General features: G+C 53.3%; 1 protein-coding gene across 4 annotated transcripts in view; it reads left to right on the top strand.

Annotated features, from left to right (window-relative positions):
• Nucleotides 1-19,659, top strand: part of RAB22A (RAB22A, member RAS oncogene family) — a 58,794-nt gene that overhangs the window by 25,664 nt on the left and 13,471 nt on the right. For 3 of the 4 annotated variants that reach the window (XM_089306963.1, XM_089306964.1, XM_070051395.2), the window contains exon 3: nt 10,150-10,231. The exons of the other annotated variant lie outside the window; for it this stretch is intronic. In XM_089306963.1, coding sequence (XP_089163089.1) covers nt 10,150-10,231 — 82 coding nt within the window. The remainder of the gene's footprint in view (nt 1-10,149; nt 10,232-19,659) is intronic. 4 annotated transcript variants of the gene reach the window in all.

Below are 19,659 nucleotides of genomic sequence, written 5' to 3'. Positions count from 1 at the left end.
AAGGGTGTTCAAAAGTGAAGTAAAGCGGAATCATTTGTCTATGGTAGGGGCAGGGATTCACTGGAAAGGGGTGTAAGAGGACTGTGGGTTATCTTATTTGGGGCCACAGTTACATGAAACTGAAATCTGAAGCTCCTAGAACTGAAAGCCTGCACTCTGCATTCTGTTGTACATGAATTAAACCTCAGTAAAAATGTGTGTGGTTATGGAAAGGCCGTGTTGTGAATGCTGAGTTATTCCCGATTTTCAGATGAGAGAACTCAGGTAAAGAGAAGTTAATTCGCTTACCTGGTAGTACAAGGCTGGTGGCAGAACTGATTAACAGAGAGGGAGGGGCTGCGTCGTGGTGTAGCGGGTAAAACCGCCTCCTGCAGGTGTGGCATCCCGTGGATGCTGGTTTGTGTCCAACTGCTCCACTTCTGACCCACTCCCTGGTAATGGCCTGGGGAGACCAGCAGAAGATGGCCCAAGGGACTGGGCTCCTGCACCCACATGAGAGACCCGGATAAAGCTCTGGGCTCCTGGCTTTGGCCTGGCCCAGCCCTGGCCTTTGTGGCCTCCTGGACAGTGAATCAGTGGATGGAAGACCTCTCTGTAACTCTGACTTTCAAGTAGAATATTTAAAATGACTTTTAAATAAAAAGAAAGTGGGTGACTGCACTCCTACCAGGATGCCATTGTCTTTTAAGATATTTTAGAGGCTGGTGCCGCGGCTCACTAGGCTAATCCTCTGCCTGTGGCGCCAGCACCCCAGGTTCTAGTCCCGGTTGGGGTGCCAGATTCTGTCCCAGTTGCTCCTCTTCCAGTCCAGCTGTCTGCTGTGGCCCGGGAGTGCAGTGGATGGCCCAGGTCCTTGGGCCCTGCACCTGCATGGGAGACCAGGAGGAAGCACCTGTCTTGGATCGGCGCAGCGCGCAACGTGCCAGCCATAGCAGCCACTTGCGGGGGGGGGGGGGGGACCAACAGCAAAAGGAAGACCTTTCTGTCTCTCTCTCTGTCTAACTGTCAAAAAAAGATATCTTGGACTTTCTAGGACATTTCCTAGAGATAACCTTATAAAGTTCCAAAGAACAGATTCATAATTGCACAGGGTTAGCACGCAATATTAATTAGCAGGGTCTGATATAAGCTATAGTGTGATCACTCGGTATAATACAGTAACGGGAACAAGTCAGCTTGAGAAAGCATGCGTCATCTCAGATGAGTTCCTACGTATAGTGTAGGTTGAAGCAACTCAGAGGTGTGGGTTGTGTTACAGGGGAACTGCACACACACAGGCCGTATAACCTAAAGCTGTTTCTGGGGCATGCGTCTGGCACGGCAGTGAGGATGCCGCATCTCATACTGGAGCGCGTATGTTTGGTTCAGAGCTCCGCCCTGATTCCAGCTTCCCGCTAATGCACTCCCAGAGAGGCGGGAGGTGATGGTTCAAGTAGTTGGGTCCCTGCCACCCACGTAGGAGTCCTGGACGTAGGACGGAATTCTGGAGCCCTGGCTTCAGCCTGGCCACGTCCTGGCTGTTGCACGCGTTTCAGGAGTGAATAGCACATGGAAGTCATTCTCTTCTCTCTCTCCCCTCCTTCCTCCCTCCCCTCTCTGCTCTCTTCCCCTTGTCTCCTTCTCTCATTCTCTGACTTTCAAATAAGTAAAAGTAAATCACTTTTTTAAAAAGGATGTATTTATTTGAAAGAGTTACAGAGAGAGAGAGAGAGAGATCTTCCATCCTCTGGTTCACTCCCCAACAATCTGCGGTGGTCAGGGCTGGGCCAGGCAGAAGCCAGGTACTTCACTGGGTCTCCCACGTGAGTGGCGGGGCCCGAGTACCTGGGCCATCTTCCACTGCTTCTCCAAGCACGGTAACAGGCAGCTGGATCCAGAAGTGGGGCGGCCAGCATTCTAACCAGCGCCCATAGGGATGCCAGCATTGCAGGTAACAGCTCAACCTGCTGTGCCATGGTAATGGTCCCTAAATCAATACTTGTAAAACTAACGTATTTCTGTTAAGATCAAGTTTCCAAGAAGAAGAATCAGATGGCTGGAAGGTGTAGGAGGAGTTTCAGTGTCTACCTAGTTTGCACATCTTGTTTTTTTGTTTTTTTTTTAAAGATTTTATTTTTTATTTATTTGAAAAACAGAATTACAGAGAGAGGTAGACACAGAGAGAGAGGTCTTCCATCTGACGGTTCACTCCCCAGGTGACCACAACAGCTGGAACTGCGCCAATACAGAGCCAGGAGCTTCTTCCTGGTCTCCCACGTGGGTAAGGGGCCCAAGGACTTGGGCCATCTTCCACTGCTTTCCCAGGCCATAGCAGAGAGCTGGATCGGAAGTAGAGCAGCCGGGGCTAGAACCAGCGCCCATATGGGACGCCGGTGCTTCAGGCCAGGGCTTTAAGCCGCTGTGCCACAGCGCTGGCCCCAAGTTTGCACATTTTGGAATTAAAGCATATGAATGCATCACCTGTTCACAAATTGAAGGGGCACAGTTACAATTCGGAAATGAGAGGAAGAGCCCATCGCACACGGTTGCCAGTGGTGACGGAGCCTGCCTCAGGGCCTTCCCCACCCCAGTCAGCAGTGGGTGGGTTTTGTGTCCGTCTCAGAGGATCCCTTTGTCCCTCCCTGCCCGTCTTGCCTACTGTGTCTTCTTCCAGGAGCATTTCCAGAGGCCACGCGATGTGCGTCCCTCCTTTGGTCCCTTCTTTGTGCCGCCCTCCGTGAGCCCCAGCTTCAGCGCTGCTTCTGCCTCACAGCTCCGTTCGCGCGTCCGTGAGTGCCTAGGGCCTGGTCTGTGGGAGGGCGAGCCTGCTAGGAAGACTTGGCTTCCTGCTTGCACTTGCGTGCTTTGTCCACGCCTCGGTTCTCTCGTGGGATGCTTGCCTCACAGTCATCTGTTTCCCGCGTTCACCTCCTCAAATAGGCCTGATAGCATCGTCCCTCCTTCCCCTCAGTGGCCCCCTTTCACTTTCACCTCTCTTTTCCAAAACATCATGCGAGAGGTGATTTTCAGATGATAACACAGGTGAACCCTTTTTAATTTACATCGCTAAGTATTTTATCGTCTATGAAGAAAAATAAAATTCACCCATAAAAGCTGTGGGCTTTTCCCTCCACCAGTGGTGTTGCTTGGACAGTCTGTTTAATGCGTGGTTTCTGAGAGATGCAGTAGTGTGCAAATGAGACACAGGTACAGCAGCGATGGCAGCGCTGGGCCTGCCTCTGTGACGTGCTGGCTTATGTAAGGGAGACAAGGAGGGGCTCGTGGCTAGCCTTCACCCACTGTCTCCTGACTCCCTCGACCACCCAGCCTGCCTGCCCAGTCTCTCCCTTCACAACAGCCGGGTTGCTGTCTGCATAGGCACAGTTCCTGCAGTGACCCCTGCTCTTGGCCGTCCTGCAGGGCAGACCTCCTTGTCCTGGGTACAGCCTGCACTTCGCCTCCTCGCTGAAGTCTTCCCTGCTGTGCTCAGCTCCTCCCACTGCAGACTGGTGGCGTCACACGGATTTATGCTACTACAGATCAGAAGTCCAACATCAGTGTCATTGGCTTAAATTTAGGGTGTTAAGGGAGCTGGTTCCGTCTAGAGACTCTGAGAGGAGCATCTGTGTCCTTGCTGTGTCAGTCAGCTTTTCGCTACCACAGTGGATACCGGAGACAGCCTGACTTGCTGAATGACAGATTGGCTGATCATGGTCCTGGAGATTTGCAGTCAAGATCAGGCAGGCCTCGTCGGTTCGGCATCTGGTGATGGTGTGCTTGTCACAAAGCGTCACCACAGGCAAGAGGCAGAGTGTGCGTGTCTGCGTGAACTCGTGTTAACCACCAGGCTTCAGTCATGGGGGCTGCAGCCCCGTGGTCACATCCCAAAGGCCCCGCCTCCAAACACCAGGACTGGATGAAGTTCCCCTCTTAGTACCATTGACGCAAGATTTTGGAGACCAGACCTTTCATGGGCGCTCGGGAGACATTCCACGTCCAAACTAATACCCAAACCGTAGCACTCGCCTTGGCCGGCTTCCGGTGGCTGCTTTGGCTCGTGGCCCACTCCGACGTCCACTTCCCTCTTGAGCTCACCTCTCTTCTGCCCCCGAGTCCTCCAACTCCCTTTTACAAGGACCCTTGTGATTACTGTGGCCAGCCTGGTTAATCCAGGATCACTCTCACTCTCACACAAAATCCTTACTCACGTCCAGCAGGGCATTGAGGGGGTGGCGTTATGCCACCTCCTGGGCCTCGTCCTGCCCCTTGTCCCGCGTAGGAAGACTTGGCTTCCTGCTTGCACTTGGATTCTTTGTCCACTCCTCAGTTCTCGCATGGGATGTTTGCCTTACAGTCATCCGTTCACCTGACCAGTGCCCCACATAAGCCTCTGGAGGTCCAGTTCAGAGCATAGGCCGGGGCTTGACCGCCTGGCCTTGAACGCTAGCTGCGGCACTCACTGCCTCTGTCGGTGTTTTCCATAAAATGGGGGTGAAGAACTTAACTCAAAGCGGAGGCTCACCACGCGTGTTCACACAGCACACGTGTGAAAGTGCAAGATGATTTCCTGGCAGTGAGGGACAGCTGGTGTCGGCAGCTACTTCTGTCTTTGTTAGTATGGATTTTACTGTTTATGATGTGAAAGGGTGTATGTTACATAAGTCATTCTGGACAGACTTTAAAAAGGGGAGGCTAAACTTTTTATTTGGATATCTATGTTAACTATTTTCCATCCCCTGAGTTCACGCCCCCAAAAGCCTGCAATAGCTGGACCAGACCCAAGCCAGGAGCCATGAACCCCATCTGGGTCTCACTTGGGTTACAGGGATCTAAGTACTTGGAGCCATCATTCAGAGTGCCTTCCCAGGCACATTAGCAAGAAGCTGAATCAGAAGTGTGCAGTGAGGGGCCCGCGCTGCGGCTCACTAGGCTAATCCTCCGCCTGCGGCACCAGCACACCAGGTTCTAGTCCCAGTTGGGGCACCGGGTTCTGTCCCGGTTGCTCCTCTTCCAGTCCAGCTCTCTGCTGTGGCCCGGGAAGGCAGTGGAGGATGGCCCAGGTCCTTGGGCCCTGCACCCCATGGGAGACCAGGAGGAGGCACCTGGCTCCTGGCTTTGGATCAGCGCAGCACCGGCCGTGGCGGGCATTTGGGGAGTGAACCAATGGAGGGAAGACCTTTCTCTCTGTCTCTCTCTCACTCACGCTCTGTCTCTCTCTCTCTCTCTCTCTCTCTCTTTGTCTAACTCTGCCTGTCAAAAATTAAAAAAAAAATTTTTTTTTTAAAGTGTGCAGCGAGGCCTTGGACCAGCACCCTGACGCCCTGCCCAGTGACAGTCGCACCCCCCAGACTTCCCGGCTTTTGTGGGCACTCTGACATGAGCACGGGTGCTCTCTGTCCAGCTGACGCTCACTGAGCTCCTGTCAAGTTCTAAACCTTCTCAGAGGCCTGGGGGCGGGGGGTCTCTTCTGGGTGAGCCGCTCAGTGTCGCGCACCTCTGGGCTTTGCTGTCTCAGCCTTGTGTACTCAGCGGGGTCTGTCGGCATGCATCACGAAGGCCCCTACTGTTGTCTGTATGTGAGATTCCGTGTCTTTAGAAGGTAGGGTCTTCTGTGAATTTGTAAGTGTACTGAGTTGTTCCTCTTCAAAAGGCAGAACCATTGTAGAGGCAACAGCTTCTCCGCATTTCACAGAACAGGGCTTCGGTAAACAGAGGTTCTGGAGGGCGCCGTCAGCCCCCTGTGTGCCAGGAGCACCGACAGGTCTGCTGCCGTCAAAGAAGAGGCGTTTGTAAAGCAGCCTGTAGCAGGTGTTTCCATCGGGAACACGTGCTCTGACCAGTCGTGACTGCTTGGTGTGCATGGAACTCGAATTTTTAGAATGTCATGAAAAATGGAGGAGTGTATGAAAGGCATCCTAGCTTCAGGAAATAACGCTAGTGGGGATTTTAGATCAAAGAGGTAGAAAGATCTGCCTAGGCAGAGGGAAGGGAGACGGTTTAGCAGTGAGAAATAAGGTTATCAGGCAAGTCAATGGCAGCCTGGAAAATAAAAATGTATCATTGGAATGGCGAGGAGTCGTTGCCTGTTTTTCAAAAAGCAAGAGATTGAAGTTATCTTACCCCCGCATCAGTTAACTTCAGCCTTACAGGAGTGATCCTGGGGTTGAGTGACAATGGCAGGAAGAAAATGCAGGCGTCCTGCTCCAAGATTAGGGTCCGATGAATGGATTTGTTTCAGGGGTTGAGGTTCAGGTGCAGATTAGATACAGAATGAAGAGCCGGTCGCACTGCTGCAGGACTCAGTGCAGGCAGCACAGGGCAGAGAGTAGCAGCAGGCGGCTGGCCTGGAGCAGGCGCAGCACCCCGTGCCTGGACGTGGGGACAGTTAGGGCGGCCTGGAAATGCTGGGTGGGGTGCTGGCGCCGTGTCTGATGTGCCTGGGTAAGCGTCACTCAGTGAGCTTTGGGAAGGTGCTGTCCTCCACACAGAAGGCTGAATTCACTCTGGAATCCGGCTGGAGGCCTCAGCCCGTGTTAGCCCACAGCTTGATGGGACGTTTGGGAAAGACCAGGCAGTACCCTCCCCCAAGTCTGCCCCTGAGTGCAGGTGTTAGCACTATGCAGAGGAATAAAGTGTGAATGCTGAGAGGAGGAAGTGGTTCCCGTCCCTCAAAAATCATCAGAGATGGGGACCAGTACTGCAGAGCAGGTGCAGCCACCACCGGCAGTGCCGGCATCCTGTCTGGCCACTGGAACATTCGTGTCTCAGCTGCTGCACTTCCAATCCAGCCCCCTGCCCATGTGCCTGGGAAAGCAGCAGAAGATGGCCCAGGGCTTGGGCCCCTGCCAAGCACGTGGGAGACCCGGATAGAGTTCTAGCTCCTTCTTCAACCTGGCCCAGCCCTGGCTGTTGCAGCCACTAGGGAAGTGAACCAGCAGGTGGAAGACCTCTGTCGCTCTCTGTAACTCTGACTTTCAAATAAAAAATAAAGCCTTTTAGAGAGTCATCAGAGTTACCTGTTGCTATAAAGGGGCATTGTGGGACCTAGGGGAGGAGAATCAAGAGCGAGGATCTCAGCATGACCTCCTGAGCGCAGCCTGGAGGTGGGTGGAGCTCCTGGTGCAGCCCTCGAGTGGGAAGCGGAGACGCCAGGGGGCCAGGACTTCTCCCTTTGCAGCATCCTAGAGAGTGAGAGGGGCACAGTGACAGTTTGCAGCCTGCTGCCTGCTGCCTAGGGCAGGGGTGAGAGCTGGTGGCCATGCAGGAGAAGGCAACGGTACCTGTGCCGTGAGCCACTTTCCTTATCCCTAGAAGCCTCACAGCTGGCTACAGGGAAAGAGCCAAGGACTCCTCTGACCTCAGCTCCTGGCCTGTGCTTCGTTTGTATGCCCCTGAGGCTCCAGGAGCATTTGGCCAGGACACCAGGAAATGTCAGTGACTGGCTGCCAAGCAGCCTGCGGGCAGCGCAGTAATTTGAATAAAGTTCTAGAGTAGCTAGGAGAGCGATGAGGAGCCTACCTGTGCTGGCGGGGGCACAGACTTCTGTAATTACCCACATTTGAGCCGAGATCTAGAGAGGGTGGGGTGGCTGGCCCGGGGAGAGCCAGTGGGGAAATACACAGGGCACAGGAGTAGTAGATGGGAAGGTAGAAACAGGGGCAGCTGGGAGGATTCGAGACCGAGGGAGAGAGCTATCCGGGGACTGCATGACCAGGCAAGTTGCTCTGGGATCATGAACCAGGGCAGTGGTGATGTGTGAGCCAAAGATGTCTCTGCTCTGCCAAAGCCAGGAAGTGGCGCTCACAGCCCGTGGCAGTGGACAGCCATATGGACAGCCTTGAGTGCGGGCACTGACCAGAGAGCTGCCGGGAGTCGTCGGGCTCATTCCTCAGTTCTCCTCGGATAAGGGTGCCACAAGCTGTGAGCCTGAGAAGGAGCAGTAGGAAGGGGTGCAGAGAGCTGGAGGGAGACTGGAGAATGCGCATTCAGGCTGCATGAGCTGGGAAGGGCCGGGGGGCAGGCTCCGCGGGCGCTCGGGAGAATCTGTGCTGGCCCATGGAGCTTTGTGCTTTCCCTCCAGCCAGCCAGCCACCCTACTGGTGGGTAGAGGAAGCAGCTGGAAAGACTATTTGGGGCTTCTCTGGGTGGTTTAGACTGGCAGTGTGGATGAGCGATGCTGGTGATAAAAGGACAGGAAGCCAACAGGTGTAGATACAGACCGAGAAGGGAGCTTTGGACACACGAAGACCTCGGGGTGACAGGAAGGAGGCAGGTGAGGGTGAGAGTGACGGTGAGAGACAGCTCGGAGATGTTTAAGATCAGAGATGGGAGTCGAGTTTAACCTTAACTTTAAGGTGCCTTCACCACATCACAGCTGCTGTTGTCTCCTGACTTGGTGACAGGTCTGTTTTCATGGAAGGGGAGCGATTGGCAGGGGGTTGAACTTCCGTGAGTGCCGCTGCTGTCCTGAACCATGTCCTTTCAGGTGCTGCCTTTCAGTGTGCCCTCCTCAGCCTTCTGCGCACTTGAAGCGTATCCCTTCTCTTGTCCTCTGAGAGCCACGGTGGACAGGTCAGAAGCACGGGCTCTGTGAGCAGCTCTGTTGGCAGCCGCTGTCGCTCAGGTGTAACAGCACAGTCGTAACTGACGGAGTTGACTTGCAAGCTTTTAGGACTAATTGCAAAGTTTGAACTAAAACATTTCCTGGAGCGGCCTTTAAATAATAATCATCACACCTTGTATAGATACAGTGCCTTGCAGTTTACAGAGCGCTTTCACGTACGCAGCTCAGTTCGTCTTCACAGTAAACAGTGGTTTCTGAGTGCTTAGATCTTTCCCAAGCGAGAAGTCACGGTGCACATCCTGACTTAATCACGGCAAGATGCCCAAAGTTCTGATACAGTAACCACTTACTGAGTACCTTCTATGCACAAACCACTTTACCGAGGCTACCAAAGGGTAAATTTTCAACAAGTAAATATTCAGTACATAGAACCTACCCAATAAAAGTGATCTTGCCTCCTATTCACTGCCCTCCCTCATTGCAGGCACTGTTCTGGAAGCCACTGACTGTGCCATGATTCACATAAGTATTGCAGAAGTGCATCGTATCGGGCAGGAGTAGTTAAGGCCAAGGATGCTGGTACTTGTCTGAGCTCAGTGATTCACCAGAAGGTCGTTCCGTAGCGACTTGCAGCTTCTGGAAGAGCATCTCGTAGTAGAGTCTCAACACCAGTGTCTCAGGCTCTCGGCACATGCCTCGCCTTTGCGTTCATTGTCCTGGTCGGGGTGATCTGGGGGTGACGGAAGCATGCATCTTGGCTCCTGACCCCAGAAGGCTTGCTGTTCAGTAAAGAGGAATGGCTGTCTCGGGTCCTGGGAGCCAGCCCAGGAGGCCAGATGTCCCTTGGGCACTGCCCTCTAGGTGAGATGGGGCAGAAGGAGTCTTCGTGTGACTGGTCTGGGCTCTGTCTGCTGGGGTTACCCCGAATGCTTAGGCAGGTGCTCTGGGGCTCATGGCTGCTCAGAGAATTTGCAGGTTTTGAGGTGACGCGAGACCCTCTAAAATAATAGGAATCCTTGCCTGCAAAGCCACGTTGGCCAGAGTGGCTGCCTCGGTAAGCGGTGGGACCTGCACACCAGGTTCCATCTCCACACGGGTGGTCATGGGTGCTGAGGGGTGCCAGTGATGAGCCAGGTCCCTCCGTGCAGCCTCTCTGTTCCTTGTTGGGCTCCCGACTTGATGAACTCCAGCCTTAGCACTCACTCTCACTCGACTGCTTACGTGGCCTGGGAATCGGGGGAGGACGAGCCCGGGCAGCCTGGTATTTTATGAGCACTCCTTTTCTTAGCAATTTCTGTGATAATATCTTTCAACAACAGCTTCTCTATTCTACAAGGCTGCCTCTTCTTTTGATGGGAGCTTAGGCCATCAAAGCCAAAGAAGGACTCTGCCTTCTTCGTGGTGGGCAGGTGTGCCTAATGCTTGGTCGTGTGGGTCAGAATATGCAGCCAGCGTCTAAGCGTCCCCTCGGTGCTCCAGAGAGGAGCACGGTTAGGACGGGGTGTGGAGCTGGGCGTCTGAGGGTTACGTCTAAGTGATGTTTCCGACTGGGGCTGGAAGCGTGCTTTGCATAATTGTGTTCTGACCATGTAGGTCTCTCTTTGTAGGGCATCTTTTATGACCAAGACTGTCCAGTACCAAAATGAGCTCCATAAATTCCTAATCTGGGATACAGCGGGACAAGAACGAGTAAGTCACTCTTTAATTCACTCTGTGTTTCTCTGTGGCCCACGTTAAAGCGCCAGCTGAACTGCCACCGTCCCTGTCACTTCCCGTTCCTCACTTCCCTTCTGTGCGCCAGAGCGCGCTTCTCTCCTTTGCGTGGGCCAGCTGGAGCCACAAGGTCCACTAATGCAGAAAGCGATGACGCGCACTGCGGGCGCCTTCATCCTGCCAGTGTCTGCACGCCGGCTGACGGGCCTGACAGTCGCTCTCAGCGTTGTGTGTGATCTGGGCCCGGCCTCCAGTGCAGATACAGAAGAATTGCTGCTGCAGACGGGGAGTCCACACAACTCATTTACGGCCGCCTTTTTGAAGCTCAAGAGGGAACTTTATAGCATACAAAGTTGGAGATTGTGACGTGGACGAGCTAATGCGGAGTCCTGCAGTGGGTACTTAATAATGCCTGGTGATGAAGTTGACCGTGATGGTTTTCTGCTTAAGGAAGACCCTGGAGCAGAGTGGGGCCTGGGCAAGCTCACCCCATCAGGAGGGGTAAGGCGGGCACAGACTCGCGCCTGTCCTGTGGCTTCCTCCTCCTCTGGGCCCCACGTCCTTCTCCCTGCCGGGGAGCCTCCGGCAGCCACCCCATTATTCAGCTGCCATTGAATTTTGTTTGCAAACAGCACCATCATAACACTGGTGGATGCACAGTGCTATCTTACCCCTTACGTACACCAGAAGTGCTCGGGAAGAGGGAGTCTGTCCTCACGCTGCTCTCTGAGACAGACTCTGGTGTCAGATCTGACGACTCCTCAGACAAGGAGAGGAAATCTACAACCATGACTGCTGTCCCGGATGTGGAATGACACAGCTGTAGAACTTACTGTCTTGGCCGGCGCCGCGGCTCACTAGGCTAATCCTCCGCCTAGCGGCGCCGGCACACCAGGGTCTAGTCCTGGTCAGGGCGCCGGATTCTGTCCCGGTTGCCCCTCTTCCAGGCCAGCTCTCTGCTGTGGCCAGGGAGTGCAGTGGAGGATGGCCCAAGTGCTTGGGCCCTGCACCCCATGGGAGACCAGAAGAAGCACCTGGCTCCTGGCTTCGGATCGGCGCGGTGCACCGGCCGTAGCGTGCCGGCCATGGCGGCCATTGGAGGGTGAACCAATAGTAAAGGAAGACCTTTCTCTCTGTCTCTCTCTCTCACTGTCCACTCTGCCTGTCAAAAAAAAAAAAAAAAAAAAAAAAAAGCTTACTGTCTTAAGTTTGCTCTGTCTGGCTCCTTCTGTTTTTAGTGCTGGATGCCATGCCCCTGTCCAGTGACTCCTCTGAGGTGCGTCTGCGTGCAGTCCTCCGTTCCCCACTCCTCCTCCGCTGTGCTGAGCACTAGGACGGCTGTGCCCTTGCCAGTGTCGCCCCTGCGCCCTCTGTAAGGCTGCTTCCCGGGGCCCTGCCTGTGTCTGTGGGCACAGCCGTCCGCTCAGTCCCGTTAGCACCAGCCTGCGGGCTCTCCCTGCTGGTGCCCTGTGTCCCCTACCCCTGAGCGCCATGTGTCTGTCTCTCCTCACGATGTGTGATGATAAGCAGAGCCCTCAGCAGGGAGAACCCCCTGGGTGGGCGTGTGGTGCACGAGGAAAGATGCTGCTTGGGATACCTGCAGGCAGTAAACCAGCCGGTGTACGATGTCTCTCTCTGTCTCTCTCTCTGTTTGTCTTTCAAGTTAAAAAAAAATGAAAATAACTTTTTTAAAAACCACACTGTAGGGCCTCATCGTGGTGCAGCTGGCTAAGCCTCGTGCAGCACTGCACATCCCGAATGAGCCCCAGTTCATGCCCCAGCCGCTCCGCGTCTGACCCGCTCCCTGCCAGCCTGCCTTGGGGAGCAGCAGAAGGTGCCCAAGCACCGGGGCTCCTGCCACCGACCGGGTGGAATTCAGGGCTCCTGGACCGAGCCTGGTCCAACCCTGGCCATTGCAGCAGTTCAGGCAGTGAACCAGCAGACGGACGACCTCTCCCTCCCTCCCTCCCCCCTCTCTCCCCCTCCCTCCCTCTCTTTCTCTCTCTCTCTCTCCCTCCCTCTCTCTCTGTAACTCTGCCTTTCAAATTAGATAAATAAAGCATACTGTACATAATGCGGGTGACTTGGGGTCTGAGCCTGGTGTACACAGTGATGTACCGTACAACATGTCTGTCTTTCTGGAACGAATAGCACAGGGGGATGTGCTTTGTGACAGCTGAAGTCTGAAGGTCTGTGATGAGCTGGTTTGCCCGCCTCTTGTTTGCCCACTCCTGATTGGTTTTTCAGCGGCATTAGTTCTCTAGACTCAAACCTGCCTCCGTCACGCAGCCCAGAGGGCCGTGCTGCAGGCCGGGGCACTGCCGGCCAGGAGGGAGCAGCCACCACTCACCCTGCCAGCTGTTGGCAGCAGCACGTGGCCAGAGCTGCTGGATCACAGGCTGAAGAAGAAAAGCTGGACAGTGACAAAGTCACCAAAACTGAAACGCAAGAGCCCCCAGTCACCTGTGGACCTGTCCTGCTTCAAGGACTGCCCCCTTGCCCTGGACAAGGCCTTCAGGGACCTGACTGTACCAACCAGAGCCTGAGTCATTGTAGCTGTTCACCCCAGCCCATCCCCTGTGCCATGTCATGGTTGTGAGCCTTGGACTCATTCTCACACCTTTCGCCCTCAAAACCCTCCTCTGATGTCACCTGGCGGGACACTTTGCCAGCTGTTGCCGCCGTTCTCGGCCCGGTAGCCACATCGTCACCCACCGTGTTGCAAAGCCGATCTAGACGTCTGACCCTCCCTCACCTGTGCTGCTCTGCTGCCTAAGCACGTCTCCGGCAGGCTCACTTTCTGTCTCAGCCTTCTCTCCACGTCGCCTGAGTATTCCTGCAGCTGTTTAAGCAGCCTCCCTACTTGCCCTAAACCCAGCACTGGCCCACAGAAATCTTTTTAAAAATGTATTTGTTTTATTTGAGAGGTAGAGTTACAGATAAGAGAGGGAGAGACAGAGAGGTCTTCCATCATCTGGTTCATTCCCCAGGTGGCTGGAGCTGGGCTGATCAGGGACCCAGGAGCTTCTTCCAGGTCTCCCACACAGATGCAGGGGCCCAAGCACTTGGGCCGCCTTCTGCTGCTTTCCTAGGCCATAGCAGAGAGCTGGATGGGAGCAGGAGCAGCGGGACACAAGCCGGTGCCCGTTGGGATGCCGGCGGGTACTGTGGCAGTGCTGGCCCCCAGAGGGATCTTGTGAAATCATCAGTCAGACCCTCTTCTCTGCCCACTTGTACCCTGCGTGATGACGGGAAGCTGTGTCCTGCAGAGGTTACAGTGAGGCCTCCACGCTGTTCCACCTTCTCTCCTCACTGCCCTCCGGGCCCACCTTCCTTCTCCCCACTGAGTCCCGGCTGCTGGCCGCCGTTCGGCTCCTTAAGCACTCCTTGCCTTCAGGTCTTCAGACACACTCCTCCTCCTCCTCACTGAGCTCTTCCCCTCGCAGCGTGGCTGGCCGGCTCATCACCGGCCACTGGGTCCCGCGCTAAATGTCAACCCCAGAGTCCTCCCAGTCCCCGGACCTCAGCAGTGGCCACAGCTCGTCAGCATCACTGTCCTTAGTAACTGCTCAGGATGGCCGGTCCAGGTTGTGAGCAGACCACCTGTCTACTCAGCTTTCTTGCCGGTCTCTCCCACCAGACGGTAGGTAAGTGTGAGAGCTGGGCCCACAGCGTCTACTGCTGTGTCTGCAGAGCCTAACCCAGCACCTGACAGACCGTCAGTATTCCTGTATTAGTTGGATGAATAAGCAAGTGAGCTCTGGGCTATCCCACTGTATCCTGAATTGTCTTCGGTTGCCCCACACGGGCCTGTCGAGCTGTGTCCTTCCTTGTCTGCCTTCTGTTAGACTGCTCCCCAGGCCAGGGACAGTCTTCACCCCTGCCAGAGGGTTCTGATACCAGAGGATTTCTGTCCCCTGACCGCCAGCCCTACCCGGGCAACAATAAGGACAGATCAACTGTCCACTTCTATCCTGTGAGTAATGCATGCCTCGATTTAAAATCTCTGGTGTTACATTATTCACTTCTCTGTTAGAAGATTGATTGTGGAACCAAAAGTTATCATAAAATGAAAATCCTTTCTGATGAACTGACCATTCAGAAACCCTCTCTATTTCACCCTAGCATCTTTCACCACACAGTTTTTTTGTTTATATTGTTTTAAGATCTGTTTTTGTGAAAGGCAGAGTTATAGGGGCTGGCGCCGTGGCGCACTAGGTTAATCCTCCACCTGCAGCGCCGGCATCTCATATGGCCACTGGTTCTAGTCCCGGCCACTCCTCTTCCAGTCCAGCTCTCTGCTGTGGCCTGGGATAGCAGTGGAAGATGGCCCGAGTCCTTGGGCCCCTGCATCCACGTGGGAGGCCTGGAGGAAGCTCCTGGCTCCTGGCTTCAGATCGGCATAGTCCCAGCCATTGCAGCCACCTGGGGAGTGAACCAGCCGATGGAGGACCTTTTTCTCTCTGCCTCTCCTTCTCTCTGTGTAACTCCGACTTTCAAAGAAATAAATAAAGCTTTTTAAAAAATTAAAAGAAGAAAAATACCAGGATGATGATATAAATGGTTCACAGGATAGTGATTTGTATATCAAAGGGTTAAGGGAGACCTGAGGAAAATTGATGGAGCTGACAAACATTTCTGTAAACATCACTGTTTGATGGTGGGCTCTGAGGCCACGTGTGCAATGAAGGGTGTCGTACTGTGTGTGTAGCTCCAGCAGAAGACTCAGCCAGGTCTCCAGTCAGCTCTGACTCAGCGTTCATCTAGAAATGAGCTCCCACCTGTGATAAGAAAGCTGAGTGTTTTCAGACGCCTGGCAGAGTGAAGCTTGTTTGCATGACTTGACTGTGTGTTCTCAGGAGAGAGCCTCCGTGAGACCTCTCTGTCTCTACTGTTTGCTAGCCTGAATGACTTCATTTTGTCACCTTTTTCCACCAATTATCTTTCCCTCTGCTGGAGCTGAGACCCACACAGCACAGACATACACCGTCAGCGCGGCAGAGCGTTCCAGCTGCCGCCGTGGTCGCCTGTGACGGCAGGAAGGCAGCTGCAGGGGGCGTCGGCACAGCAGCTGAGATGCCGATTTCGACGTCCACGTGCCATCTCAGTGCCGGGTTTGAGCCCCAGCCCCTCCGCGTACAATCAGGCTTCCTGCTGGCACACGCCCCCGGGCGCCGCGGGTGGTAGCTCGGGACCCTTGGTCTCTGCCATCCACAAGGAGACCCAGACTGAGTTCTGGGCTGCTCGCCTCGGTCCCAGGCTCTTGACCCAGCGCCGGCTGTTGAGGTCCTTTGGGGAGTGAGGCAGCAGGTCAAAGATCTGCCTGTCCCTTTCTCTCTGTGTCTGTCTGCCTTTCAAAAAAAAAAAAAATTTTTTTAAAGCTCAACCAGAGTTGAGTGACGTGCCATCCAGACTTAGGGACGCATATCCCTGCATCTTAATGTAGAGTCTCCTGACTCTACTTCCACAAAGGCCACAAGACGCAGGCTCACTTACTGTCACAGTAGTCACATGAGGAATGGTTCTTGCACTTAAAGTCAGGAGGGGGCCGGGGCTGCCCCCAGTGCCAGCATCCCATGTGGGCACTGGTTCAGGTCCTGGCTGCTCCACTTCGATCCAGCTCTCTGCTGTGGCCTGGGCAAGCAGTGCAGGATGGCCCAAGTGCTCGGGCCCCTGCACTCATGGAAGACCCGGAAGAGACTCCTGGCTCCTGGCTCCTGGCTCCTGGCTTTGGATCAGCGCAGCTCCAGCTGCTGCAGCCAACTGGGGAGTGAACCAGCAGATGGAAGACCTCTGTCTCTGTCTCTCATTCTCTCTCTGTGTAACTCTGACTTTCAAATAATTTTTAAAAAGAAAAAAGTGAAATCAGAAACAAGTATAGTGAATCAGTATCATCTAGAGTTGGGATCACTAAATACAACCAAAAGCTGAAGACTTTTACTGTTTGTCCCTCAGCAGGAAATGTTTGCTTCCCCGATACAGAGGCCGCTTTGGAGCAGAGAGTTGGCGTCTTTTGAGTTTTCACCTGCTCTGCCTGCTTTCTTCCCCAGAAGCCACAGGAGGAGTTCTGATGTCACAGGGTGACTCATCAAGGACTGGCACTCTCCCAGGTGACAACTTTGGGAGTAGTAACCCCTCTACTGAACATTTGAAAAACAGCTGTTTGAAGGCACTGCAGAGCAGCCTAAAGCTGTGAGAAACTACAAAGGGAGCTGTGTTGAACGAGGCCCACGTTTGTACAGCTTTTCCCAGTGGGCACTCCCCGGCCTGCGTGGCAGAGGTCACCAGCCTGTCCTTGCAGCTTGTGGCGTTGAAGGAGGGAGGTGGAGACAGCCAGGACAGCTGGAAATCTGTACAAGCAGGCAAGTACCAGAAAGGCGGACTCATTCTGCAAGAACACCCAAGAGGCTCCTCCCCAAAGGAGCTTCTGGCAGGTGTTCTAGCTACAGGAACAAAAAAACGACTAATGTAAGTGGTCTCAACTGGAGAGGCAAATCTCGCCAGAACACAGCCAGTGAAGAATCATGGCCAGGCAGTAGTCGCAGCACCTAAGGTGAAAGTCTGCTCGCTGGCCAGGACACTAATCAGGAGAACAGAAAGAACAGCAAAATAGGAGCAGAGTCTCCATACCACAGGAACAAATTCAGACAGTTTAACACAGTGTGATTGGAGACCCAGAAGAAACAGAGAAGAGGGCTGAGAAAGCATTTTAAGGAAAAGTGGTTAAAATGTTCCCCAATTTGGTGAAACATCAGCTCACAAATCCAGAAGGTTTAGAAACCTATAAAGGAACCCACAAAGGTGCCTCGTTGTAAGACTGCTGACAACCAAAGATGCAGAGAGACTCTGAAAGCCTCCAGAGCTGAGAGGCACCCTCCAGCCAGGGACTCCGGCGTGCACGCTGCCGGACGCCTGCGCAAACCCTGGAGCCGGACGTCTGCAGAACAGCGTCCTTAAAGGCGGAGCGCAGAACTCGGGCAGCCTCCGGGAAGCGTCTTTCAGTGCGAAATGGAAGTAAGGACATCTGCAGGCAAGCGGAAGTGGATAAAGCAAAGTGGATAATGCAGCAGCCGCATCCTCGAGAACTTTTCAGGCTAAAGAGAAGCGACCTGGGTGGCAGCTCAGATCCCAGGGAAGAGGGGAAACCACTGGACACTGTGGAAGGCCCTCCTTCTCAGCTTCTTTAACAGACAGCTTGGCTGTTTAATTCAAAAATTTCCATGGCCAGAGCCGTGGCTCACTTGGCTGATCCTCCACCTGCGGCGCCGGCATCCCATACGGGCACCAGGTTCTAGTCCCGGTTGTTCCTCTTCCAGTCCAGCTCTCTGCTGTGGCCCAGGAGTGCAGTGGAGGATGGCCCAGGTCCTTGGGCCCTGCACCCCAAGGGAGACCAGGAGAAGCACCTGGCTCCTGGCTTCAGATAAGCACAGCGCCGGCCATGGTGACCATTTGTGGGGTGAACCAACGGAAGGAAGACCTTTCTCTCTGTCTCTCTCTATCTAACTCTGCCTGTCCAAAAAAAAAAAAAAAAAAACCGCCACATTGGATTGCACTGATTATAGTGTGTACAGATTTAAAATGTTTGACAACAGCAGCACAGAGGATGGGGGCATGCCAGAAATTAGACTCCTGCTATATTCTGATATTTTACATGAAGTGGTTCGTGTTACACTCTTAGACTATGGGAAGTACATGTTGCTGTTACAGGGCAAACACTGTTTAAAGCACTGTAAGAAAGTACAGGTGAATCCCAAAAAACAATGCAAAAGAGGAGAGGAACAGAAGAATTTAAAAAGAAATGGAGCAAATATAAAACAAAATATAAGACTTAAATCCAAATAGGATAGTATGTGAATTAAATGTAGAGGAATGGAACATTCCACTTAAAAGAGGTTGGGGGCCAGTGCTGTGGCATGGTGGGTAAAGCTGCCGCCTACAGGGCCGGCATCCCATATGAGTGCCAGTTCGAATCCCAGCTGCTCCACTTCACATCCAGCTCCCTGCTAATGCTCCTGGGAAAGCAGCAGAAGATGGCCCAAGTGCTTGGACCCCTGCACCTTGTCAGAGACCCAGATGAAGCGCCTGGCTTTTGCCTGGCTCAGCCCTGGCCATTGTGGCCATCTGGGGAATGAACCAGCAGGTAGAAGACTTCTCCCTATCTGCCTCTCCTCTTTGTAACTCTTGAGTTTCAAATAAGTAAATATTTAAAAAAAATAAAAAAGAGGTAGTCATGTTAGATCAAAAACCTGGCCCAGCAATGTGTTGGTTAAACGAGGATTAAGTAGCAAAACCAAGATACGTTAAAAACAAGGGACTAGAAAAGGATGTTCTATGTAAATCATAAGCATGTATTAGTATTGACATACTGATGTCAGTCACACAGTTTTTTTTATTTTTAAAAGATTTATTTATTTACTTTGAAAGTTGGAGTTACACAGAGAAGGAGAGGCAGAGAGAGAGAGAGAGAGAGAGAGAGAGAGAGAAGTCTTCCATCCGATGGTTCACTCCCCAATTGGCCACAACAGCCGGAATTGCGCCGATCAGGAGCCAGGAGCTTCTTCTAGGCTTCCCACGTGGGTGCCGGGCCCAAGGACTTAGGGCCATCTTCTACTGCTATCCCAGGCCATAGTAGAGAGCTGAATCAGAAGTGGAGCAGCCGGGATTAGAACCAGCACCCATATGGGAAGCCAGCGCTTCAGGCCAGGGCGTTAACCGACTGCGCCACAGCGCCGGCCCCCCAGTAATACAGATTTGCAGATAGATTATTATCAAGGTCAAAGAGGGGCATGATGGGAAGCGTTAAGGAACTTTGTGTTCATGGAATATTTTATATCTTGGTGTGGAGTGTTTGCAGGTTGTGTACGTTTGTCAGCTTGTCAAACCGTGCAGTGGTGATCTCTGTTCTTTATGTGAATTTCACCCGACAAATTGGAGTTCAGAAGAGGACCCAGCGAAGAAGCCGCACCAGGGGTGCAGCAAGCATGAAGCCAGCTGTGTCCTCTGCCTGTTGTTAGGCTGCAGAGGTTGCGTCTCTCTCAGCTAATGAGGTCGTTTCCTTCTGTAGAATGCTTTCTTGGTTTCAACTTCCGTTTTCTTCCAAAACCTGACATCATTTTATTGGAAATCAGCGGGCTTTCACCGCAGGGGCAGGTGGTTTTCTCAGACAGCCCAGTAGCAGTGTGTGCGTGGACACCTGGGTCCAGCGTGTGGTTTGACTGCCCCATCCTCACCAGCTCTCAACGAGGCACTCACTAATTCTTGGTTCCCTGAGATTAAATGTTGTACTAAATAGATCCGGTGTCTTCTCTCAGGGAGTTAGCAGTCATGATTTCACTTTCCTGTGAGAAACCAAGTATTAATAGGGGAGCCCAAAAGCCAAAAGGTGAGTAAGCTCGTTGGAGGAG

The sequence above is a fragment of the Oryctolagus cuniculus genome, chromosome 11 (assembly GCF_051225735.1).
Source record: "Oryctolagus cuniculus isolate XC-2025 breed Fujian yellow rabbit chromosome 11, ASM5122573v1, whole genome shotgun sequence".
NCBI lineage: Eukaryota > Metazoa > Chordata > Mammalia > Lagomorpha > Leporidae > Oryctolagus > Oryctolagus cuniculus.
This window is presented reverse-complemented; position numbering and strand designations above follow the sequence as displayed.